The sequence below is a fragment of the Danio rerio genome, chromosome 23, assembly GCF_052040795.2.
Source record: "Danio rerio strain M-AB ecotype USA chromosome 23, GRCz13ab, whole genome shotgun sequence".
Classification (NCBI taxonomy): domain Eukaryota; kingdom Metazoa; phylum Chordata; class Actinopteri; order Cypriniformes; family Danionidae; genus Danio; species Danio rerio.
In genome coordinates, this window is record NC_141043.1 from 14,904,498 (window position 1) to 14,932,072 (window position 27,575).

A 27,575-nucleotide genomic window follows, 5' to 3' on the forward strand; every position below is an offset into this window, starting at 1 on the left:
TGAAATGTGTGTATGTATATGTATATATATATGTGTGTGTGTATAGATGTGACCCTGGAAAAAACCTGAGTGTATTCAGCTCATTGAAATGATTTTTGCAAATTTAAAATATGTTACTTAGGGTATGTTGTATTGTACGTTTTAGATACACAATCTTCTTGTACCCATCGACAAGAAGGTGGAACTTGTCATATAGATAGGGATGCACCGATATGGATTTTTTGGCCGATAACGATAACCGATATTTCTTCAGACTTGGAGGCCAATAGCTGATATAAATGGGCCGATAATTATAAATATTTTAAATTGTTATATTTTTATACAGCAAACTTAATAAAAGATTGATAGCCTATACACAAAGCAAAAAAGCTATAATTTCAAAATTGCAAGGTGATTATAGACCTATATTCATGATTTCACATAAATCTGCATGCAAAAAATGATTTCCTTTTCTTCATAGCAAATTAACATGCAAGTTGATTGTTGCATAAAAATAATAGTTTAAATAACAAAATGGTATTTAATTAACAAGCAAGTTAAACATATTTAAATAAGATGAAAATGAAAGAGCTAAGGACTAAAACCAGCTCAAATGGTCATGAATAAAACATGTTACAGTGATGTACACATATACAAATATGTCATGTCCGAAAAAGCCTTTTTCAGAGGTGTTTTGACAGTTCAGAGCCACCATACAAGCAAACAGCTAAATACAGAGAGTACGTTTAAAAAATGCGGCACAGATTCATCCTATTTGGCGTTTTGACATGTCACATGTAGGCGCTGCTTGTCAATCAGACAACGCTTCTGCTCTCGTTCTTGCTGTCAATCGCGGGAAAATAACCGATGAAAAGTTTATGATAAACCGCTGAGAGTTTCACTTAACTGTAGAGGCAAGGTTGCCATCATCAAGTCAGATTTTGATACAAAACCTCCATTGAGCTGACTTTATGACAAACACAGAGCAGAATATAAAGACAGAATGAGCGGCTAGTTAAGAGCCCCTTTGACTGGATTCACCTCTCCCCCGTGCTACAGTGTGTGTGTGTGTGTGTGTGTGTGTTTGCGGTGACAGCTCTCACGCGAGCTTGTTTTAATCAATATGAAAATTCCGATCAAACTGAATACATCTTGCATCAACAACCCATGACCAGCAATGCATTGATAATAACAAATAATCAGATTACAAACAACCGTTATGTTTACACATGTTGTAAAATGTGCGGGTCCTTCAACAGGACTGGGCTGCAGTTTGGGGTGTGTGTGTGAAGCAGAGGGAGAGGGAGAGAGAAAAGAGGAGCGTTTTTTTCACAATGAGACCATTTTCTGTTACCTTTTTGATGACTAATTTGTTATACCACACGAAAAGTAATAAATATTTTGGACCAAGTTACGTGTGTCCTGTTTCATTCACCAGCTGCAACGAAAAGAGTTTACCCCAAAACTAATATTATTCGGCCCTGGAGTAATAAGTAAATCTCCCTGCTACCTCCAACACAACAAAGAGACAGAGCAGGAAAGGTTTACACATGTAATATTTTTCCTGAGGCGATTTAAAGCTAAATACACAATGACACTCAATCAAACACATCTACAATGATGAGGAACGTGGTTACTTACTGAGTTATTAACGCACAGCAATACAACGTGAAGACAGGACGGACTTTGAAGGAATAAACAGTGTGAGGAGAGCTCCATTAGAATGCACTGAACAAGTCTGAACATGTTCCGCCCACGCGAGCGCTGCAGGCAGTTCTGTACGATTACGTAATTTATCGGCCTAAATATATCGGCCTAATTATGACATCGGATCGATAACGATAATCTTAAAAATAGCATTTATTGGCCGATAACGATATGGGCACCGATATATCGTGCATCCCTACATATAGATCATCTGACCAGCAAACCACTGTCCAATACCCATCTCTAAAACCAGCCAATAGTGATTTCAAAAGCAAACAAAGGAAAAAAGTGCCCTGCGACCTCAAGTTTTATCTTGTTTTATTTTTTCTTCTCCAGACTCAAACCCAAATGGGCTGCACCATTAGTACAACCCCATACAAAGTAAGCTACTAAGCATACTGACCATGCCAGAAATGTTAGGTGATATAAATAATATAGAAAATAGATAATTGGTCAATAATAGGTCCCTTATATGAAAATTAACTGTAAGAGGTTAAAGTATCATATGCATTTGTTTATATGACAAAACATGTCTTTTTCATTCAAGAAGGATACTGACTCCAAAGGCAGATACTAAGATCAGCACCTGGTGTATGGACTTTGGGGGTTTTGCGATGTGGTCACATGTTGATTGGTCAGATGAATGTCTAATCTTAGTCACATAGTCATGAACGATACAAAATAGGTGTAAGACTCTGCTCTGGCTCTTTTTCTGCCCTCTCTTTTCTGTCTCTGAAAAGCCATTCATGAAGGCTCGTATGTGTTTGTTTCCAAGATCCACAGGGTTTGTTGCAAGTTTTTTCCCCGCGATCTTGTCAGGGCCGATTATACAGCAAAGCTGTGTGTGTGCTGCAAGCATTTTTGTCGGGAGAGCAGTGCGAGAATTGAAGAATGTCGGACGTTGACTTTTATCAGGAGTTCGTTCACATTCAGACACATCACCGTGCTGCTGTGTTTGCCTAAATCCTCTATATTACCAGCAGGGCTAATGGTTAAAATAGACAGGTCAGGAGACCTGCTGCACTGAGTCTGCATTCAAGATCTATAATTTAGACACAGGGATCGAGGGAGAATCCTCATTTATAGTGTTTACATGAACACACTTATCTTTAAAATGATATAAACTGTGGTTATGTGTATATGAAATTACGAATAACAAATGTAGTAGGACATTAAATTACTGTTTATTTCTTTGCATTTTTACTTTGTGAACTATAAACTCATGCGTTTCCTCACAGTTTGTGTCTCATTTTGTCAACAACAGTTATTCTCTCCCCTTCTCCCCTGCTGGCCACGCCCACTCCTGCCCTATGCTCGCTGAGCTCCACGCCCATTAATCATGCATCTTTTGAAAAAATTCTGAAGTAGACTTTAACCTAAAGTGGGGGGTGTCATGGCCCTTTAATTCAGTTGTAACCACAGCAAATTATTGTTGTTATATCATTTCATTTTCAAGTATTTGATATTTACTTTTAATTTAACATCAACATTTAATTGTTACATATTGCAACATAATAGAATCACATAATACCAACACTCTCCCACATTTTGATTTATTAACACTGCCCTTATTTCCGTTTTTGGTATAAGATTGCAGAAGAATGGTTTGACTAGAAATGTAGTTTTTTACCATCATACTGATAACTTTTTAGTCATTCGACAGAACTACAGTTTAAACTGCTGTGGTTAAAACCCATTTTTACAGAACAAAAGATATTGGTGGCATACTGCCACATATTGTTCATTTTATTTTGAAACTCCAGTCAAATATAGGTTGAAATATGTATTTTGAGGATTCACAAATATGTTAGCTAAAAGCACATTTCCAATTAGCTTAATTCTGGGTTTATTTGTAAGAACAGCAACAATTTTGTTAAAAATATAAGTGTGTACAACAGTGTTCCAAGTACAACTTTATTAGAAGAGAGGTATAACAGGTATGGGTCAAACAGGACCAAACAGTAATGACACAGGTAATCCAAGAGGGTAATCCACAAAACAAGTGATGATCAGGGCAGGCAGAAAACATGCATTAAACACAAAAACAGAACAAAGAACACATAGGTAGTATAAACAACAGTAAAACAAGACTAGGCAATTTTTGTATGTGTGGTGCTTATATGTGTGTCTGTAATATCCTGCAGCTCTAAAATGCAATCAGAGTCTGAATCATGAGTCTCAGGTGTGTGTGTGTGTGTGTGTGTGTGTGTAATGAGAGCAAGGTAATTTGGGACAGGTAGTCTGGATGATGTGTTGTCCTGCATGATGCTTTAAGAAGGCTTGTTCAAGGAAAGAAAACAATAAAGATGGCTGAACGGAACAGGATTGATTGTGTTTGGGTCTGTCAGTAAAAAAATACAAATAAAACATGGTGTCAGAAGTGGTTCTCTTGCATGGATTAAAGAAAAAGTAAGTCCAAAGAGACAAAAGAGTGGGCTAAACCCAAACTTACAAGAAAAAATAAATAAATAGCTACAGATGACTAAACATCAAATACACAAGAGATTCGTGAAAGGAAAGGAAATGCAAGATGGATACGTTTCAAACCCTGTCTGGTATGCAACTCACTGGACATTTAGCAGAGATTTGGAAAAGATCCAAACATAGTTTCACCATGTACCTGGATGCAAACAGGGTAGGGGGCAATGACAAAAAAAGAAAAGCATCCAAACTGCTGCATGTCATTGGCGAAGATGCACTAGACATTGACAACAGTTTCCAGATATCAGCAGATGAGTTTAAGCTACACAAACGTCATGAACAGATTTGAAGAGTACTTTGTTCTGAAGCAGAACATCACTTATGAAAGGTACAAATTCTTCTCGTGCAATCAAAACGAGGGAGAAAGCTTTGATCAATATCTAGCGGAGTTATATACTTTTAAGTAAACCTGTGACTTTCACGATCTGTGCAAATCTCTAATAAGGAATAAATTAGTGTGTGGAATTTCAGGCAATGCCATAAGAGAGAGACTGCGCCGAGAGCAAGATCTTTTACTTGAAAAAACAGTAAACATGCAAAGCAGCATAGATTACTTGTGTGCATGCAAAGGAATTAAACCAACAAGATAAAACACACCCCCTTAAAGCCCCACGCATAACAACACAGGTGATGGGTATCGGTAAATGGATATAGTGGGCTGATACTCATGACAAATTTCTTGCATTAATGGGAACTTACTTAATTATTTGACAAACACCATTTAACTGGGAGCTAAACTTCACTCTACAAGATGGTGAGGTAATATAAAGTTACTGAAACCCTCTAACAGCAGGTTGACCAGATGAAGACCAAAAGGTGATGCTTTTCAGTGATTGTAAGATAATCTGATTGTCCCAAATGTTTGATTTTTAGCATGTACTGCATATTTACAATGCCAATAAACCATTCAAGTACATCCAAAAAGCTGTTCTTTCATGAAAGACAACAATACAGGACCAATTTTATGTTTAGGATATCATTAGGATGTCTTGTATTAGGATGTCTTGATTGAAACAAGACTAAGGTTGTACTCACACTTGGCAGGGTTGTCTTGAACCATGCATAGATGTGATTTTTCCCTCCCCATTGGCCTGCACTTACATTGCATTTTTTACCTTCCGAGTCTAAGCACACTTACATCATTGATGATGTGACTGTTCAGTTTAACATAAGCGAAGTGCTCTTGATCTGCACAACAGAGATTACTTTAGTTATATAATTTTTTATATTTATTGAGACACAGTTAAATCTTTTGCTAAATAGATCCACAACTTTTGATGTTTATGATAAAATTTTATGAAAGTCATCATGCTGCACAAATTAGGAGGATTGCTGAAGGTGCAGCTGTCATGCATTGAGGGATTTGTATCTTTAATAAACTATGACAGTTCATGTTTTTTGAAAAGTAAGAATGATTAATACATCTATATGAAACAGTCCCGTAAAAGTGATGTTGCATCTTCAGTTTCGTGCTCAGGCGCACTTTGCGCTCACAGTACAAGCGTACTGGGCCAAAGCCAAACCAAACCAAACCAAACCATGCACACCTCTATCTGACATACCTCTTTCAATTTGGAGCACTTAAACTTGTCAAATGAACCAGGAAATGGGGTAAATATATGCATGGGCACCGGTTTAAAAAGCCTAGTGTGAGTACACCCTAAATTTCAGTTGACAAACAGAAAAAAATTTGACAGACTTCACATGTATGGTGGTCATTCACTGATGTGTATTTGATGACTAGTGTGTTTTTTTTTTGGACTGTTGTTGGACATCTGTTTGATTTTCGCTGACATCCTTTATTTAGCCTCGTTTTATTCAAGATCTTTGGATCTTTGGGTGTCACAATGTGTAAAATAAACACACACACACAAGATCTTTGGATCTTTAGATGTTTTATTGTAATATAAGCACACACAAAAGGCTGATGGGTGCTGGGATCATGTAGATGGCCAAGTGGTTTAACACAGCAGGAATTGCTTAACTAAAATATCCAATGCGTTATTTTTTTCTACTATTTTATTAAAGTGAAAACATTTGGATGACCCTAAAGTTGGAAGTTTAAAGCCGCCTTAACTCATTTCGTCTCAGAGGTTCAGTGAAACTTCCAAAGTTAACCATGTTACGTCAACTTTGTGTCGGATAAATGATAAATCTAGTCATTTATTCTGGGACCAAATTGGATGTGTGCTTGAGAATCGCCATTTACATAAGCTGAACTCTTGTTGGACCTGAAATTGTCTATGCTTGCCTTTGTGGAACAGAAAAGTTTCATGAATTGAAAGAGAGAGAGAGAGAGAGAGAGAGAGAGAGAGAGAGAGAGAAAGAGAAATAGGGTGGTTCACCCTGTCAGCCAGGACTGAAGCTAGTTTGTATGGATGAAGGCCGACAATACATTCTTTGAGAATAACTTTATATTTTTACGGTGTTTTTTTCTTGACATGATTGAACTGCTCTCTAGAGCTGGGTCAAGATGGAATAATTTCACGCTTCATTTCTGGGGTTCAAGATAGTGCCCGCAGGACTTCCCCTTGGTAAATACTCCATAACCACATACTGAACACCCACCACAAGCTGGAAAACATGCTGATATGAAAAAAAAGTTATTTTATATTGAAAATAAAATCTTGGGGGCGTTTTCTATTAACTCCTGGTTATATTTGGTAATTTCATGTTAAATGTGGTTTAGAGAGCAAAAGTTATATAACTTCTTGAGATAAAGGTTAACATTTTACGTCACCATTATGGAGAATACAGTTTGGTTTAGTTGGGCTCTTAGCCCTTCCATTTTTAACATAATTTTATTTTGGTTGCTGCAATTATTAAGAACTTTGTTTTAAAAAGCTCTTATGATATGGCAAGCAAGCCAAAAAACTAATTAAGGTCTGATGATGTTCGTGTTGTTTTTAATACGGCAGAACCTGTTCTAATATAATATAATTTACTGCTCTTATCCAATGTTTGATTTATTTTTAAATGTATTACAACATGCCTGTATGTGGCAATAAATTTTGAAAGTTTTTAAGAAAACCTTGGACAAAAACACTTTGCTTTATGGTGTAAGTTGCACTCAAAAAGACATCAATAATCAGTGTATAAAACTCAACAATGGTGGCAAGTAACAAAATTAACAGTTTAACTCTCAAACATCACTAATTGGCTACTGAAAGTCTAAACCTAAACAAAAGCAAAATCAAACGCAAATAAAGAAAACTGTAAGACCATTATACTACGTCATTTATTCATGCCGCAGTGCATTCTGGGATATTTGTACTGTGCCATACCCAGTATGCATTAAGCATTAAACATTTTAGTTGTTACCATGACTTTGTCATAACTGAACTGTTTTTGTATGTTACTTCTTAACTCTGTAAAAGAATTAGGTTTCTTTTCTGTTTCCACTTCTCATTAATAAATTAATATCTGCAACTAAGCATAAAAACCATAGCATGAGGCCAATCACCCAGACCTTCATGAAAACATTTATCAGTTAACCAATTATTTACAAATTTCAGACAAATAGATTTATCTACCTAATGACTTTCCATCTTTATTACTATAATAAAAGTGTTTTATAAACTCTGCATTAGAGCAGTTGGATAGCCTAAATTAATGAGTTCAAGAGTAAAGAGCCCAACTAAAGCTGCGGTCACACTGGGCTTTTCCTCCCATAGACTTTCATTCATACGCACGCGTATACGTCACATTAGAGTTTGAGCATGTGATATTTTGTCGTGCGGCGCTGTGAAAAGGGGCGGAATTAAACAAGCTTATAAGATATTTAAAAAAGCGAGCGATTGCTCCATATTTTAAATTTCTGTCCAGAGAGGTCATGTTTTGATCCTCGATTGGTCTCACTCTGTCTAGTGATGCGATTTCTACAACCTGCGAAACTTAACGTATGACCCTGCTTTTCAGGTCTGATGCATTCGCGTACGTATGAATGGAAGTCTATAGGAGGAAAAGCCCTGTGTGACCGCAGCTTTAACTCTGTTAGACGAGCTATAATTAGTGAACTTGTGTATGGAATAGTGAACGAGGCACAAAGTGTGATTTCAAACCCAGACTTGAAAATGTTGAATCTGAACTCTGTTAACTCACAGTTTTCTGCTGTTGGTTACTTTCTCGAAACCAAAAATATTACCCAGAATGCACTGTTTTAACAGAATATTCCTGTTTTAGTGACATTTTTTTTTTTACTGTATCTGACTGTTTTTTTACTGTATCTGAACATTTTTTACAGTATGTATAGCGTCCTAAAAAAAGTATTAATTTCCAAGAGAGATCTGTAAGAGGTTTATTCATATAAGCTGTACACTGTATATAATCTACAGAATAAAATGTATTATTTTATAGATTGGGGCAGTGCGGTAGCACAGTAAGTAGTGCTGTTGTCTCACAGCAAGAAGGTTGCTGGAATGAGCCTTAGCTGGGTCAGTTGGCATTTCTGTGTGGAGTTTGCATGTTCTCCCTGTGTCTGCGTGGGTTTCCTCTGGGTGCTCCGGTTTCCCTTACAAGTCCAAAGGCATGACTGAGTAATTATGTCCAAACATTTATTGTAAGAAAATATTGTTTATTAGTATAAATTTTTGATTTCTGTCCAATAAAGTAGTAAGTTTTGAATCATGTAAGGTAGTAAAACTGAAGTTGTCTTCTGTAAAGTTTTCTTGGCTCATAAGATTAGTAGTAGTTTATGGGAAGGAGTGTTTTTTTTTCGAAATGTGTCGTAGTAATCTTGATCTTTGACTCAGGATGACCTTCCCACAAGCCACACCAAACCACAGAGTAATTGATTGCTAATGACTGTTAAAATAAAAAAGCAAGGAAATGTCACATTAAGTTTGGAAACTTTGATGATTAATCTTTTACCTTGGTGGCAGGAAAAGATCTAAGCCATTCCATCAATCACATCAGGCAGGAAAGTGACTCTTTCTTCAGGGTTCAGAGCTTTGCCATTGGATCCTTTCTCTCTCTCTGCATTTCCATAACTGTCTTTGTCCCTGTTTCCATCTCTCTCTCTCTCTCTCTCTCTCTCTCTCTCTCTCTCTCTCTCTCTCTCTCTCTCTCTCTCTCTCTCTCTCTCTCTCTCTCTCTTTCTTTGTCTTCTATTACATGTGTCTAAGCGGTTTAGTGCATTGCATCAGCACTCTAGGAGATTTGTCTCGGAATATTTAATGAAAAATATTCAGACTTTTTGTTCCAGATTTGACCTCTCCTGTCTGATCTGCACTCTTCTCTTCTCTTTTTTTAAATTATTTTTCCTGATGCTGATCGCTTTTTTCTCACGCTGAAGGTCTTGAGCGCTGCATTGAAGATCAGCTCGAGCCAAGGTCAGATTAATGAGAAGTCATCCCGCTTACCAGTATGGCATCTGACAACTGTATCCACCAGCACACCATTATCTACACTATAGACTGTATTGCATTACATTAAACTGGCATAAAATAGCTTGAATAACTTAAATGGCTCCAATTTTACTCCTTTACAATATGTAAGATAAGTCGGCGGTGTCTCCAGAATGTGTCTGTAAACGTTTTGCTTAAAATGCTCATCAGATCATTTATTATAGCCTGCTAAAAATCCATTTTGGGATAAGAGGAAATTGTAGCTGTTTTTATAGCCTGTGCCTTTGCAAAATGCAAATGAGCTGATTGTCCCTGCATACTATACAGACATTCACATTTGGTTTTCCCGTGTCACATCAGATAAACAGCAGTCTGTGACAGAGCCAGACATAAATGAAGCAGAGAATCAGTTTATGAGTCAAAAATACCAAGTAAGATTATTTGATGTATTTGTTGTGGAGTTTATTTAAGCCTTTCTGTAATGATGAGTCACACAAATGCCGTTACAAAGTCGCAGTACACACACATTTAATTTTCAAATGTGACAGGATACAAGTTAATATACACAGTTGTGGATTTCCATTACGCTACTGTACAAAATATACCAAATGTAACATCCACAATCCAGGACTCCTGTTATGTGATTGAAGCATCCTTGTCTACAGTGGGTAACACTTCAAAATGACCATTAATGCTGTGTGTGGTGCTGTTGCAGAACTAAAAGACAAAGAAAATGTTTTTAGGTGTAACAGCAGTTTGCGACTATGGGGGCACAAAGGGACAGAATGGGAATGGACAGAAATATACAGTAGCTGTAAATAACCTGCTACTTGTAAATGAAGATGAAATAATGAAACAAAGCATTATAATTCCTTAATTAATCATTAAAAAATTGTTAACAATCTTTTGTATCATTAGAAACTTAAGTGCAATGAGGATTCAATTTAGATAATAAAGCTAAATAATTAAAAGACTACTAAAATAAAATTTCAAATATAAATAAAGATAGAAAGAAAGAAAGATAGAAAGCAGTGTTTTAGTCTAAATATAGAGAGATGTACAGTGTTTGTTATTTTAAAGTGATAGGATTAAGACAGTCAATAAATAAGCATTTTCATTTACATTTTCATTTTCTTTGTTGATTATATTTTACTTTCTCATTTTATTTCTTAATTATTGTACATAAATAATAAATGAAAAATTAAATTGGCTAAATAATTATTTATTTAAAGATATTACATGCAAAACACAGAGAAACGGTCCTGCGCATGGTCTAAAGGGCTTTAAAGTTAAATGCTACTTCATCAAAAGCATAAAAATGAATTGATCCACCTCAAGCAGATCAGTAAAATTATAATAAAATATGTATAGTTTGCAACACTATGCCACTGTGCTGATTCCAGCAGTTATAATTTACGTAGTGATTTTACTGTCTTTATTACAAACATGCTCTGTTTGAAAAATGTTTAAAAATAGAAAGTTAAAACATGTCTTTTAATCCCAATTTCTTTGCAAATCCTGTTCTGTAGACATGTTTATATGCATTACTGTGAAGAATTGCTAATACAGTCAATCAATTCAGTGGGCCGAGAAAACCACACTCCTGCGTCACATTGTGGTGGGCCTCAAAATTGCTGGGATTTGGATCAGGAAATTAAAAAAAAAGAGACTTCTTATGTTTATCTCATTACAATATAACAGTGGAAACAATAAACCCACAAACAGTTGTGGGTTTAAACAGCTTGCAAAAGTTGATTTTGCATAAAGGTTTGGTTCACCCAAAAATTAAAAAGTATGCTAATAATTTTTCTAATATTTAGAGACTTCCGTTCATCTTCAGAACACATTTGAAGATACTTTTTGATGAAATCTGAGCTCCCTTGTCCTCCATTGACAGCAATGGTCCAGAAATATTCAGATAAATTCCAAAAAACATTCTTATGGGCCTTCAAGGATACATCAGTGCACAGTGCTTGTTGATACATGCAATATACTGACACTGAGGAGAAGAAACTATTAAATAAATCATTTAAAATTTTGTTTCATATTCACAAAAAAGTATTCTCACAGGTTGATTACATTCACATTGATCACTGAAGGCATATGGTCTGTTTTGACAAAGTGTTTTCTGGACTTTGAACATCTTGTGACCATTGCTGTTTATGGAGGATGAGAGAGCTCTCAGATAACTTCTAAAATATCTTCATTTTGATTCAGAAGAAAAACAAAGGTATCAGTTGATTGAAACTACAGATGGGGCGTTTGGAAATGCACATTTCAGAGAACAGAATGCCATGACTAATAGCAGTTAGCTGCAATACTCAGGGAAATTCTCTGTGTAATGTGATAGTGACTCTGAACAATGGAGTGAAGATGCTTTTGCAAGTTTTATTAAACAGAATACGTCACCTTGGAATTATAAGTTTCTGTCTGTGCTCTGAATGATTTTGAGATATTGAAAGTGTTGTGTTGCATGACTGAATATGTAGTTCATCTTGAATCAGGATTTTAGTTTGTGTGAATGTAAATGTTCTTCAGCGATCTATGGTGGTTAGATTGCTGGTAATCGTGACACTCTGAATCAGGAAATACATTACCATTAAGGGGCAACCGAGCTTCATTCTCAGTAGTGCCCAGTTCTGAAGCCGGACTCGATGCAGTGGGTGGCTGTTTCTTCATAGAAGGTTGAGGTGTTTTCTACATGTTTTGTTCATATTTGCTCAAATCTAATATAATGCTGCACCTGGGATTATTATCTTTATTGATTTCTGATAAAAAAAAAATTGTTTCATTTTAGACACAGTATTGCCGACTCGCCACAGCCATGGTGCTAATATTACATTTTTGACAGTAGACCATACAAAATTTTTCACAGAGCTCAGTTAAATCTTCTTTGATTAGACTAGTTATCAATAAACTGTTAATACCAAAATGAATGGTAAAATACAAGATGTAATTTCATTCATTTATTAATTTTCTTGTCGGCTTAGTCCCTTTATTATTCCGGGGTCGGCACAGCGGAATGAACCACCAACTTATCCAGCATGTTTTTACGCAGTGGATGCCCTTCCAGCCACAACCCATCTCTGGGAAACATCTACACACACATTCACACACACACTCATATACTATGGACAATTTAGCCTACCCAATTCACCTGTACCGCATGTCTTTGGACTGTGGGGGAAACCGGAGCACCTGGAGGAAACCCACGCGAACACCGGGAGAATACGCAAACTCCACACAGAAACGCCAACTGAGCCGAGGCCCGACCCAGCGACCTTCTTGCTGTGAGGCGACAGCACTACCTTCTGTTTTTTATATAAATAATAGGCTATTTTATGAAAAATGGTCATGTCCATGTTTATTCCATCGAACAAGTTGGCAGAAGCTTTTTTGGGTAAACTTTTCTCACAAAACTAATCTTTTTAACTTAATGAAGAAAATTTGGATTTAGATTAAGTAAACATGTCAAATGTAGTTGTACAGACACTTTTACTGATTTTTGCCAAGCCAACAACAACAAATAAAGTAATTTAAACTTTTTCAAGTGGAATGTTTTACAGTGTAGAAGTTCTCTGAACGGTATTTTTAATAATTTAATAATATTACAAATCTAATACAAGCACATTTAAGAAAATTCTGGCTATTATCGTAGGTTTTGATTAAACAAAGTTATTAAATTACACAATTTAAAAACGGTCAAAATGAAAATAGCAGTGATGTTTAGATGCAGTCAGTCTCTCCTTCTGGAGGTTCTTATTCTCTGAAAGCGATTGAAACGCTGACACGTGGTGATTTGGACAGATCCAGCATGATATCCAGACAAAATATAAATCTTAGCCGCAGCCCCCTGTGGATGATTGACAGCCACTGTGCAGTCTTTAACCACACCTCTTCCTCTGAGTGACAGGATGTGTTTCTTATCCATCTCAGTGTGTTGAGAGCTGTAATTTCTGCCTCCCACAGATTTGATTGGCAGTAATAAGCCTGCTTTGGTTTCCTGTCAGCTCGTGAGAGAGAGAGAGAGAGAGAGAGAGAGAGAGAGAGAGAAAAGCAGATACATGAAGCGCATCACTGAACCCTGACGACCCCTATTTCCCATCACCCCATGATTACACTATGAACTTGACCTGGTGATGGTTTTGATAGGTGGAAACACTTTAGTTTCTGCTGTCAGCATACGCTAGGTGTTTTTTTTTCCCAGAGTTTCCCTCTTTCCCACAGTCGCTTTTGTAGTAATGCGGCTAACACAGGCAGCGGCGACTGCAGCACTGTTTTAAACACAATGTGCTCCGGTTCTTCACGCAATGAGATTCTGAGCAGAAAGCTCTGAGAGCAGCTTAGCTCGACAAACAAAAGTTTATTCAAGCTGTGTAGGGCTACTTTAGTCCTTTGTGAGTTTCTGTGAATGGCCGTTAATGTATTATTTACAGTCTTTCCTCACTTTTGATCTCTCGCTCCCCCTTTCGCTTCCTCTCTGACTCGCTCTCTTGTTTTGTAATCTCTTATGTGCTGATATGCACTGGTATCATCTTTTACCCTTCATTAAATATTTTGTACTCGCCAAGTGCTCTCCGTAGCACTAATCACATTAGCTATGCTGGAAAAAGGCTTACATAAGAAAGCCAACTGGGAGAGGTAGGTACAGAAAGAGAGAGAGAGAAAGAGGGTAAAAGAAGGACAGAGAAAGCAAAAGAGAGACCAATGACCTTTACAAGCACATCTGTAGTTCTTTATTTACAGCTGGGGGTTTGTGGTGAAGCAGGTGTATACGTGAACGATGGAAAGGGAAAAGTAAAGTTAGGAAGTGAGAAAACAGCAGTTCAGAGAGCATCTGATTATAGCGACATCGGTATGTTTACACAATTGTAGGAATGAAACTTATCATATGCATTTTTTTTTACTATGCAAAACATGTCTTTTTCATCAAGAAGGTCCATACTGACTCCAAAGGCAGATACTGGTTAGATCAGGGTCTGGTGTGTGGACTGTTTTTTTGTTTTTTTTGATGTGGTCACATGTTGGTTGGTCAGTTTGTATGTCTCAGTATTTGAGCTTTGGGCAAATGGTCAAGAAAAAGACAAAATAGTTGGTAAACGTTGCTCTGTCTCTTTTCCTGCTCTGCCCTTTTCCTGCTCTGCTCCTCTCCTGCCCTGGAGTCTATTTTCTCCGACTTTACTGCTATCAGGGTTTCTTCAGGGCCAACTTTCTTCCCCTGTCTCTCCCTCTCTCTCAAGTTACTTTATTTTATATATGCTGGGTTGAATTAATATTATATATTTTTTTATCATTTTATGTTTTATCATTTTATACAGTTATTTTGTAACTAATTCAGTTGTAACCATAGAGATATTGTCATTAAATCAAGTATTTGTGAATTACTTTTGCTTTAACATCAACACTTAATTGCTCCATATTTCAATACAATAAGATCACAAATTAGCAACGCTCTCCCACATTTTTAGCCATTAATACTGCCCTCATTTCTGGTTTTGGTATAAGATTGCAGAAGAATGCTTTGACTAGAAATGTACTGTTTTTCACCATCATACTGACTGGCAGAACTACAGTTCGAACCGCTATAATTAAAAATTCATTCTTTACACATATTTTACACACAATGAGAATAAAACTGATTTCAACCTTGCAAAATAATCAAAATTAAAAACAAAAATAAAAATGTATCCAGTTTGATAACTAAATACATAAAGAATTATCCAACGCTATCTCACGGCAATACATAACTTTTTGATTTATTGGTCAATCCTTATAATTTTTTTATGCTCTCATTCATACAATTTAGTATGATTTGCTTAAACCACAGAGATGGTCTATTTGCTTAACCCACAGTGATGGTTGAACTTTGTACGAATTGAAGAATTTGAACAAATTAGCCACTAAACTGACAACCTAAAAAAAAAAAAAAAGTTACTTTTTTGTGAGATCAGGCTGGAATTATTCAATTATAGATTTTTTTTAATAAAATTGGAAAAATGTTCTATTGTTACTTTAATAGAGTGTTGTATTGTTAATTTATTTTGATGCTAAGTAGGCAAATTTTAATAACAGCCTGCTAAAACCAATCAGAGTCTCGTTTCCCATTCCATTTAAGAATTAGATGTGTCAAGTCACTCCGTGGCGCATTTGTTGTTTAAATGACGGACTTTGAAAATGAAAAAAAATAGTCTAATTTAAGCATTGTTTTACACTTAGAAATGACTATTATTCAATTAGTATTCAAATTAATCAATCATTTAATTCAATCATTTAAATAATGTAAACAAAAGAAATGTTTAATTTAAATAGAATTAATGATTTTTCTTTGGCTTAGTCCCTTATTTATAAGGGGTCGACACAGTGGAATAAACCACCAACTATTTTGGCATATGTTTAACCAGCAGATGCCATTCCAGTCACAACCCAGTACTGGGAAACACCCATACACTCTCACACTAATACACTTTGGCCAATTGAGTTAACCCTCAAGGGTCGAAGACAGCGTATACGCGTCTTGTGCAGGTGGCAACCTCCCGCTCTCCCTCGGGAGGCCAATACGGAAGTAACTGATACTGCAATTTATCGAAAATCCGATAGTCCTGGCTCTATAATTGAGCAAATTTCAATTGAGCCCACTGTTAGAATGGCCAACTTTACAGCAGTAAAAAAAGGTGTTTACAGCCTGGTACAAAGAGCGATTTTGGTTCATAAAGCTAATATTACCCTTCATGACAACTGTGAGGGGGTGAATTTTTTTTATTACTCACCAGTTTCATTTATATTAGGTTATATTAAGTTTGCATAATTAAGGGCGTGGCCACTTGATTGACAGCTAGGTCTCGCTCTCTCTGTCGCCGTCACTTCACTTCAGCTGACTCCGGCAGATTAGCCTATTTTTGTTGTGTTTTATGTGGCTTTACACAGTTGTGTTTTATGTGGCTTTGTTGTGTTTTATGTGGCTTTACACAGTCAGTTGCCTTTTGGGATTATTTCCTACAATTATCAGATGATATGGGATGCTGTGTGCATTTAATTGTGCTCACAAACCATTCACATGGTTTCCTTTTCCCATGTGAGTAAAGTTATATACTTATATACCATCTTTATAAATGCATTTGTTTTATTTAAGATCATGTATCATTTATAACGCTGTTTAGAGCTGTAAAGCACTCTAGAATCTGACAGATTGATTAGATGTGGACTGTAGAACAGTCAACTGAAGCGTTGTCATACAGTGTTGTGCTAGATTTCATCAATAGTCTTGCATTTACTAACACAGACTATATCTGAAGTGTTTGGAAGTAATCAGCGTTTTCCTCCTGTAGAAAAACGCCATAAGAACAATGCTTAGTGGCTCAATGTATTACAGCAGTGTTTTTAAAAGACTAAACATTTTAATGATATAGTGTACAGCCAAGCACATGTGGTCAGAATAGAAACGAGTCGCAAGTGATAAAGTATTAAGCGTTTTCCCAAAGTAAAGTGTGTCTAAGCCAGATCAAAGCAAAATGCCAGCAGGTTTCTGTTGCTCCGCTCACTCTCCACCTTTTTGCCCTTGTTTGGTATCCTGCCGTGAGTGCGAAGATGCGCGAACAAAATGGCGACGGTTGGCCGAATCTACTTGTGGCTTCTTTTGTGCTCTTCAGAAACCTATGGGTGACGTCAAGGATACTACGTCCATGTATTTTACAGTCTATAGTCTTGAGGCATCTTCTCTTGTCAGGCCGAAAAGGACTTAGAAATTTACAATTACAGTTTTGATCAGGCAGATAAGAGCAATACATCAATCAATTCTGTTAGGTGTCAACTTTTTTGTGTACACTCACAATAACAACAAAAGTGTGTGTTTTTGGAAATTAAGGAAAATAAACTGTGTAGGCATTCTTTCTTTTCTTTCTCCATGAAAAACTTTTAGAAACGCAGCAGTAAAATGCACTAAACTTAAAATAGCATTATATCTATAGAAAGCTTGAAGTGTCTACTTTTAAATGCAGCAAGTGCATGTTGAAAATTGCTTAATAAAGTAATCAGTATGAAACCAACACTATGTCTAGTTTCTCAGTCTGAGGTCATTATATTTAAAGTGGCCACGCCCATGAGGCTTTGGTTTAACAATCGTCTACGTGAGGCACAGGCTCCATGTAAACTGTGGTCAGAAAAAAAACAGCAGAATCTGCCTGAAAACATGAAAGATACTGTACACATGAGAGACATACCTGCATAAAGCTTTTAAGGTGCACTCTACAACTAATTTTGAAAACAAATGTTGTCTCGCTAGGTAATCTCTAGAATTTTCCCAGCAGAGCGCGCAACACGCCGGCTCTACCATTGTTCACCATTGATACAAACAATGTCTGAACTCATGCACGCTCACAAAAAACACAGCGCATTGGCTAGAAAGGTTGTTTAATTTTTATTCAAGAATAAATTGAAATTATGACCCATTTAACCTTCCGTGACCACCATGATCTGATGCTACTTTATTCAGTACTTGGCGCATGTTATACAAGCTTTTATTTTATTTTATCGTTATTTTACTGTAGTTGAACCTGTTAAAGTTTTTAAAAAGTTACCTAAGGCTGCAAATGTTTGGCCAAAATATATAAAAGATCTTAAAATATTATTTTGATGCAAAGTAATTGGTTTTCATGTGTTAACAGCTTTTATCATTACGCTACTTCAATGTCTGAGCACCTGAAGGAAACCCACATGAACACGGGGAGAGCATGCAAACTTCATAACTTCTTGCTGTCAGGCGACAGTCCTAACCACCAAGCCACCGTGCTGCATCTTAAATTGAATTACTCACAGCTAAATAACCATTTAATTTCCAGGATAACTTTAATGATGTTGCGTGACAACTGTTGAAAATATTTCTTGTTGCTTACTGTGTATGCTGTTTCTTGATATTGTATAGTATGTAGCTTTACATAGATAGCTTGCATTGGAGAATACTTTGCATGCATGAAGGAGTCTGGATATGATAATTGTGTTGTGGCATTGCAAACAGACACTGACATACTGATGTGCTATATTAGCATTTTCACACACACTTGCACACAGACAATGCTTCTGGACTGCTAAGTGCATGAGTCTTTGACCTGACACATCTTACCTGTATCTGCCGGGGTTAAAGTTTTGCCCTCTGTGGCTTCTTAGTGGAAGAATTAATGTCTGATCCTCTTTTTTTATTTTCAGGACTTTAAGCTTAGGTTTGCTGATTAAGCTTTTTGGAGTGCTGGGCACCCTTGAATCACACAAGTGTGAGGTGCAGGATTAAAGAAGAAATAATAGCTATCGAGCTCCTCTGGGTTCAGGATTTAGGATTTGGGAGAATAGCTTTTCCTTCAAATCAATGTCCATTTACACTCACAGCTCATTGATTTGTGACCAGGATTACATTTCGGGACAGAACCTACAGAACCTAAGATTGTGTTCAGCTTTGCATGCCTACAGTATTTGACTAATTTAAAAGTAAAAATTTGTGTACACTAACATATAAAAAACACTGTAGTAATTTATAGTAAATGCTGTAATTTTTTAACCATATTATAGTAAAGTCTAGAGCGTCATGGTGGCGCAGTGGGTAGCACAATCACCTCACAGCAAAAAGATCACTGGTTCGAGCCTCGGCTGGGTCAGTTGGCATTTCTGTGTGGAGTTTGCACATTCTTTACGTGTTTGTGTTGGTTTTCTCTGGGTGGTATAGGTGAATTGGGTAAGCTTAATTGTCTGTAGTGTATTTGTGTGAATGAGTGTGTATGGATGTTTCCAAGTGATGTGTTGCAGCTGGAAGCTCAGCTACAAAATTAACGTGGCTCAAATCCAGCCCACACCAGACACTTACATCCGGCCCTCATACCGCATGAAATGATGACACTTGGGCGGTCCACTGCTGTTTGTCAGATCTGGGCCACAATTAGGCCATAGCAATACCACATATCAGCCAGAATTTAACCAAATGAACCAGAACTGACCCTATTCTGGCCCACAGTTTGCTTTTATTCTGGCCCAGACCCGGCCCACAGCACACACTCACATCTGGATCACATACTGCATGAAATGATGGCTCTAGGGCAGTCCACTCCTGTTTGTCAGATCTGGGGTACAAATAAGCCAAAGCAATGCCACATATTAGCCAGAATTCACCCAAATGAACCAGAACTGACTCTATTCTGGGCTACAATTTGCTTTTATTCTGGACCAGATCTAACCTACACCTTACACTTGCTGGGTGTGGCAAAGTACAAAAATCCCAGCATGCATTGCTGTATGAATACATTCTTTAGCTCATTGATGCTCCAGTTTTCATTATTTTATTTTGATTCTGCTGTTTATGTTGACGTTGTTGATTTTGCCACTTTTAGTCTCCTGTTTGTGAGTTTTGTTCATTTTGTTAATTGTCACCGTTGTTGAGATTCATACGTTGACATATTCACACGTCCATACACGTCCACATGTGTTTTATATTAACTGAATCACATTTGCCATATCTTCTCTGGGCTGCTTTAGGCTCACAGCCACATTAGCCAGAGCTAACTGTGCCAAATATTTGCCAAAAGTGGCCCACGTTTGTTTTGGGATAACTGGGCCACATTTGCCATATCTTCTCTGGGCCACTGTAGGCTCAAACCCACATTAGCCATTGCTTACTGTGCCGAATATTCGCCAAAAGGGGCCCACATATGTTTTAAGATAACAGGGCCACATTTTCCATATCTTCTCTGGGTCACTATAGGTTAACGGCTGCATTAGCCAGAGTTTACTGTGCCGAATATTTGCCAAAAGTGGCCCACATCCCAGATAGCAAGAACATTTGGGCCAAATGTGGGTGATAGATGGCACATGTGGCTGAGGTATAGCATGGCTGAACAGATATGGGCCAGATTATTACCATATATGTTTTGCCATACATTCAGAAAAGGCGGGAATTTTCTTCTGGCTCACAGCTCCTTTTGCAGTATGTGGGCCAGTTAACAAAAAACACACAAGAGCCTAGTAAGGCTGAGCTATGGCCGACATCGCTTGACATCAACTTCTGGCTGACTTTGGGATTGCATTTGGAAAACACATGAAACTGAACACAGATGTATCGTTAGCAAACATCTGCCACACCACTCTTCAGTTGACAAGTCTACTCTGCGAGCTTAACATTCTTCCCGCCTGTCATTTGCTTCAGGTAAGTGATAATTTGGTATTTAAAGTGATTTTACTTAAATGTTCATCATTATATGTAAAAGTTAGGACTCATTGAGTGATTAGTTATTAATTTAATTAGGAATGCGTCGAGTTGTATAATGTTTTCCTCTTTGAACGTGGTGTTTATGTAACGTTAGCGCTCCAACAGTTTGCTGTTTAAATTAACGTTAACATTAAAGTTATTGCCTATTTCCAATGACCACAAAATACTGTTTATTTATTATAGATAAATATTCATTTGTGAAAATGTTCAGTCACGTTTCAGTGTGGTTTAGTAAGGTTTAAAATAAAAGCGGTCCCATTAGGTCTAACATGATAGGTTAATCTTTGAAATCCAAACTACTTCCACTATGTTATCTCTGTTTTGATAGTTTTAACAGTTAAAAGTTCACACTAAAATGTAGTTGTCATCAATTACTCTTCCTTTATTTGTTTTATTTATTTCTTCTGTTGAACAAAAAATTATATATTTTGAAGAAACCTGTGACAATTGACTTCAGTAGTAATTGATTTTCCTACTATGTAAGTCAATGGTTACAGGTTCACAACTTTCTTCAAAATATCATCTTTTGTGTAGCTCTGGAAAGAAACTCATAAAGGTTTGGAACTATGTGAACTTTATAACACATTCAGCTATAACAATGCTAATGCAAAACACAAAGGCAATGCCACATAAGTGTTTAGGAAAATGGAAAAAATGAAAAATTGAAAAAATAAGTGAAGTGGAAGCCAGAAGATAATGACCTAGTAACTAGTGCTTGGGTTAATGCTCACAAAACTGAACACTTTAGATTTGCTAGAACATTTTAAACAGATTTTTAACTTAACTGGGAGAATCATTAACAATTTATTGCAATTATTTGAATACTATATATAATAGAAAATATCTAAAATTTGAACAAATATTTAAAAATGTAATAGATTACATGTATTTAGTTTCACCACACAGTTTAGCATTTTGATTTGTATTGTAATTTTGCAGCTGTACCTGCAGGTTGCATTGCTGATCATATTATTTCAATTCTTTTTCACTGCAGGTGCTGTCTGACAGAATGCCCTCACTCCAGTAATTGAGCGTAAAACATAAATATTTCTGTGAAATTCAGTCTACAAAATGTCCAGTCTCTAAAGAACTTTCCACTGCGTTTAACTCAACCAGCAGCTTGTTCAAGCACTTGAACAGGAAGCATTGTAGGACAAACTCAGTTCCTCAGACAAACTCAGAACCCCAAAACACTGCAGTGTTTTTTCATACTATAGGTGTAAGTGGTTACAGGTATTCAGTTTTCTTCTAAATGTCTTATTTTGTGTTAAAAAAGAAAAAAAAGAAAAAAGACAAACAGGTTTTGAAGAAGTGAATGATGACAGAATTTTAAGTTTTGAGTTATAGCATGTTTTTTTTTTTTTAAAGAAAATGATTCTATTCATCAAGTGAAATTTAAAAAAATGTTAAACGAAAAATGTTTAATATTTATTAAAATTGCAAATAACTGCTTTCTTATTGCATGTAGTGTCAAATGAAATGATTACTCCAGTCATTACTGCTTTTATTACTATTAACATTATTAAAAATAATACTTAATATTAGAGTGATTTCTGAAGGATCGTGTGACTGGAGTAATGAAGCTAAAAAATCATCATTGAAATTACTGGAATAAATGATTAAATTAAATGATAAACTACTTTTGAACAGTTATTTTACAGTGCAATAATATTTCACAATTTTACAATGTGTTCTGTATTTTTGATGAAATAAATGCAGCCTCGGTGAGCAGGAGAAGCTTATTTTAAAGCGTATAAGAATCTGACAGACCCCAAACTTTGACCAGTAGTGTGTGTTGAAATGTTTGTGTGTATTATATCATCTTTGCATCAAATATATGTTATTTATATTTATCTAAAAATTATTTCTATTTTGTATTTTTCTCTTTGTATGTTGTAAAATTCTTTTCTAGGTCTTTATTTGTCCACATTTTGTTCAATAATTGTTTTATCTGAATGTTATTTGCATTGATTAAAGTAAATTTGATTGTAATTTTTGTTGTGTAATTTACTCAGTTAATATATGGGGTCAGCCACATGTGGGCCACATAAGGGCATAACAGAACTCAGCCTTACTAATCTTGAATACAAGGCCCATATCTGGGCCACATAAAAAATGTATTACTTGGCTCAAGCTTGTTGGAGTTGTGGCACTACTTAGGTTTAGTTCTGGCTAAACAGATGTGGGCCAGTTTTGGGCCGGGGAACACTAACTGATCTGGGCCACATCTTAGCTGTTGATTTGGGCCAGATCAGGGCCAAAGGAAATTTGTTGACTGGGATATGTTTTAAAATAACTGGGCCACATTTGCCATATTTTCCTTGGGCCACATTTGGGTCACAACCGCAATAGCCAGAGTTTACTGTGCCAAATACTTATGCTAACTGGGCCACATTTGCACTTACACATGTTAGCCAATTTCAGTTTAGACCCAGATTACCCTTTATTGACTATGTCACAACTTTGCTAACTGTAGCACACATTTGTCCTCTATCATTTAGGCCAAATTTATCATTTTCCACATGGGCCATATTAGGCTCACATTCAGATTACATTTAGCAATGAATGCCAAATCTTTGCCTTAAATGGCCCATATTTCAATCTTTGGCCCCCCTTTGCCATAATACAGGTGGGCCACTTCAGGCTCACATTCATTTTGTGTTTCTGGACTAAGTTGAAAAAAATAAAATGAATGAATGGGAGTAAAGTACTTGAATCAATCAGGGGTGCATTTCAAATTAAGGTTGCAAGTTGCGTCGTTACAAACATAGTTTGTTGATTTGGCATTTCCCAAATCCATCGTTCCAACAAACATTCGCAAACTGCATCACATTGTATGCTTGCAACTACACCTCTAGAGCTGTAAGCATAGTTCCTAGATGTGTTCTATTCCCAATTTACCCCCTATACCATACCTGTCAACACTGAAATGTGATAATAAGGGATATGAAATATTTTTTTGTTTGATTTCATTAAATAACAGAGGTGTCACTTTAAAAATGCACATATCTATTATTATAATGAAAGCATTTGATTGCTCTCCTAACTTTTTATGCTCATTTAGGACAAATTAGTGTTTGAAAAAAAAAGCCCACCAAGATTGAAATCTGTTATTATTATTGATTATCTGTATACCTGTTCAGACACGCAACCAAAACCCAGTCCTATTCTCAGCCTCAAATCGCGTGTCCACAATCCGTTTGGGAAACAGTCTATTTATCATTATAGAGTGCGTTTGATAGTCACGTACCAATATATGACTGTTTTGAGGATTGCATAGGAGGGGCGACGGCTCCTGTAATGAAAAGGAAGGGAATCATGACATTTTTATATTTATTTCAAAGTGTTTTCATGCCTAAATAAAATGAAAGCACAGAACAGACTCACATTTAAGAGCGAGGGGCGTCCCCTGGGGGTTCAACGGTATGGGTTGTGTATATTTTTGCTACCCTTTCTAGAAAGATTGAAATTACGGGAGAAATAAGGGAAAATACCTTCACGAGATGATAGCAGGATAGAACTGTAAAATATGAGAGAATCCAGGGAAAAACAGAAGGGTTGATAGGTATGCCCTATACAGTACCTTTATCTTTTCGAATGGTCCAACATTCAAACTTGGAATGATTTAAAAAAAAAAAAGTGTAATTTGCTTTCAAAGCATTTACAGTTCAGTTTTAGCGATCATCATATTGACAATTGCGTTCCCTTCGTAGTGCACTTTAAAATAAATGATGCCATTTTGAATGCAGCTGTAGCTCACGAAAAAAGCTTGTGAAAACAAAATTTATAACATAAGTTAATGGTTTTAATTTATAGTAGGCTATTTAATAAGAAATAAAAAAATAAAAATAAAATACATAAATAAACAGTATCCTACTTAATAATAATAATAATAATAATAATAATAATAATAGTAATTATTATTATTATTATTATTACTATTATTATTATTAAGTAGGATTGTTTTTAATTTCTTAATAAATAGCCTACTTTAAAATACAACCATTAACAATTTATATGATTTATATATGAATTTAGAATAAGTTTTGGCTACATGGTTTTATGGTTTTAGAATAGAATATAGAATAATCTCAAAAATGTTTGAAAAAGAAACAGGTGATGTTTACATATAATTCAATTAATATAGAAAACAAGTGCAAGTTTTTACCAAAAATAATATTGGATTGTTTTTTATGCTTGTGCATGTAAAACAACGTAATTTGCACAAAAAAGTGTTGTTGTTTTTTTTTTTTCATTTGTTACTCCACCCTGTTTAGAGCATTATTATAAACGTTTTACATTATAACTAATGTGGTCCAAATGACTGATCTACGACAGAAAAACTACGGTTTTGGGAAATACTCGTCACTACATCGTTGTGTGAAATCATCATGAAATATGTCATTGTTTTAGAAACGTACCCCTGTTGTGGCAATTCTATTGTTGACATGGTAATACAACAACTTGTAATCTGACCTAATACTGTAAAATATATTACATGAATACACCACAGTTTACTATAGTTAAAACTAAAGTATTTACCTTTAGTCATTTAGCAATTCTTTTTTTCTGACTGAACTTACAATTAAGGAGGGATTGAGTGATTCATCAATAAGAGGCAATACACACAAGAAGTATTAATTAAACAAAAGAACAGTTAGTGCTCAAAGAATAAAGTGCTAAAGTAAGGAGGGGGATCTTTTTTTAAGAGAAAGAGAGAAAAATGTTTCTATATGTTAAGCACACTTTATAAATGCAAGATAGTGTTTTTTATATAGATATGGAGTGATTGTTGGAACATCTCTGGTGCAAATGTGCAAAAGCTGTTGTCGATTAAAGTGTCGGAGAGATGAAATTTTGTGTTTTCTAAAGGTGGTTTGTCTAGCCCTCTCACCTGTGTGAGGCACACTCAGAATTGCAGTTTGAACTTTAACATACACATAACTAGTATTAATGAGGGCTGTAAAAAATAGTTGTTGTGTTCTATTTGTTTCTGAAATTCAGTGTGGATCACATTAAAGCTGAAAACAATGCTTGGATATAAATAGTAACAGTAACGCGGTCACAGGAATGTTTCGCTGACACATAAATGTCATGCAAATAATTGGGTTGAAGGATTTGTCTGTTTTGCTCATGTCACCAACAAATGTGCTTCAGTGATAATTATTTGAATGTCTTTGTGGGAAGCATGAGGACTTCTTTTTTTATATATGAAATCGTATTTTTAGGCAATCAGCTCTTAGCAACTGTTAGACAAGTTCAAGAAGAGCTGAGGCTTAGGTTACATTTACACTAGTGCATTTTCATTTAAAAGCAGCCGTTTACAATGTAAACAATTCTTGTCCAGACTGCCGTTTTTTCTGTGTTTTAGAAAAAATGTTGTCTCTTCACACTATATAGCCTAAATAGCATGATACATTACATATCTTTTCATGCGTACAGCTCTCAAAAAATATTTTTGCTGCTTGTTCAAACTACATGTTTAAAATGAGCTGAAGCAACACAATTGTTGGCAACTTAATTGTTTTATGTTCAATCCACTTTAGTTTGGTAAATTTACTTAAACAGTTTGTCTTGGCACCAACTCGGGACAAACAATTGTATTAAACCCAGCCTTTTTTAAAGTACTTAAATTCCACTGCTTGCTTTTAATGGCCATATGAGAGGGGTTTGACGAATCAGAGAATGATATGCAATAGTTCAGAATACCAATAAGAGAGCTATTGTGGAAAGCTGTCTTCTTTTTTTTTTTTTTTCAAAAATGTAATTTTAATAGTAATAGTATTATTAGTACATTGTAAAAAATGCATGGTTTCAATAACCCTGTCAAATAAATTTTACTTTGACTGTATATGGACAAGAAAACATAGTTTGTGTGTATTTCTGTACCAGTGGCAGTGGTTTTTTGTCATGATGTAATCGTATCTTAATGGTGTCTCTCTCTCTGTCCTCCTTCAGCTGCGTCCAGCTTCAGCTTCTGCCGGGCTGCGCTGGAGCACACGATCTCAGCAGAGGAGCTCAACTATCAGCTGCCACGCAGAGCTGGAGGAAACCTGACCTGGCATGAAGGACATGAGCAGAGGGTGACCAGGAGGACCGTCAAACTGCTCCAGCAGCCCGGCACTGAGGGAATACAGGTACACCATCACTGACTGCAGAAGAGGAAGACACAAGGAAATCCCATTGTTGTGTTCATTCTGTATGGGGTTTCAGAAGAGATATGCCAAAAAAAGGGGGGAAAAAAGGCTCAGATTTGCAAAAATACATTTATTTTAGTATAAACTATGTAAAAACAATTTTTTTCTGTACACTATTGCTGTATGCTAACAGATACAGTGACATATTATTATTATTATTATTATTATTATTATTATTATTATTATTAATAATAATAATAATAATAATAATAATAATAATAATAAAACAATAATAATAATAATAATAATAATAATAATAATAATAATAATAATATTTAGTAAATAGTAATAATAATAATAAATAGTATTACTAATGATAATAACTGGACTTGTTTTTGGTGTTTTTATGTTTATTAATAATATAACCATTAATACTTCATTTTAATAAATAAAATCAAAAAAATTAATTTTATTATTATAATTATTATAGCAATATTATCATACAGGAATAAATAGCTAAACAAACTATATAATTATAACTATAATTACTAAAATATTATAACTATAGTTTAAAAGTTCAGATGCAAAATCCTTTAAATGCATCAGACCTGGCGACGCAGTGTCACAGTTGGTAGTGCTGTTGCCTTACAGCAAGAAGGTCATACACTACGGACAGTTTAGCCT

At 35.7% G+C, this 27,575-nt stretch overlaps 1 protein-coding gene across 2 annotated transcripts in view; it reads left to right on the forward strand.

The window, feature by feature from the left end:
* Nucleotides 1-27,575, forward strand: part of samd10b (sterile alpha motif domain containing 10b) — a 214,293-nt gene that overhangs the window by 87,409 nt on the left and 99,309 nt on the right. For both annotated transcript variants that reach the window (XR_015523324.1, XM_087306760.1), the window contains exon 2: nucleotides 26,713-26,891. Coding sequence is in view for 1 of the 2 variants with exons in the window: in XM_087306760.1 (XP_087162886.1) it covers nucleotides 26,713-26,891 (179 nt within the window). In the remaining variant the exon portion in view is untranslated. The remainder of the gene's footprint in view (nucleotides 1-26,712; nucleotides 26,892-27,575) is intronic.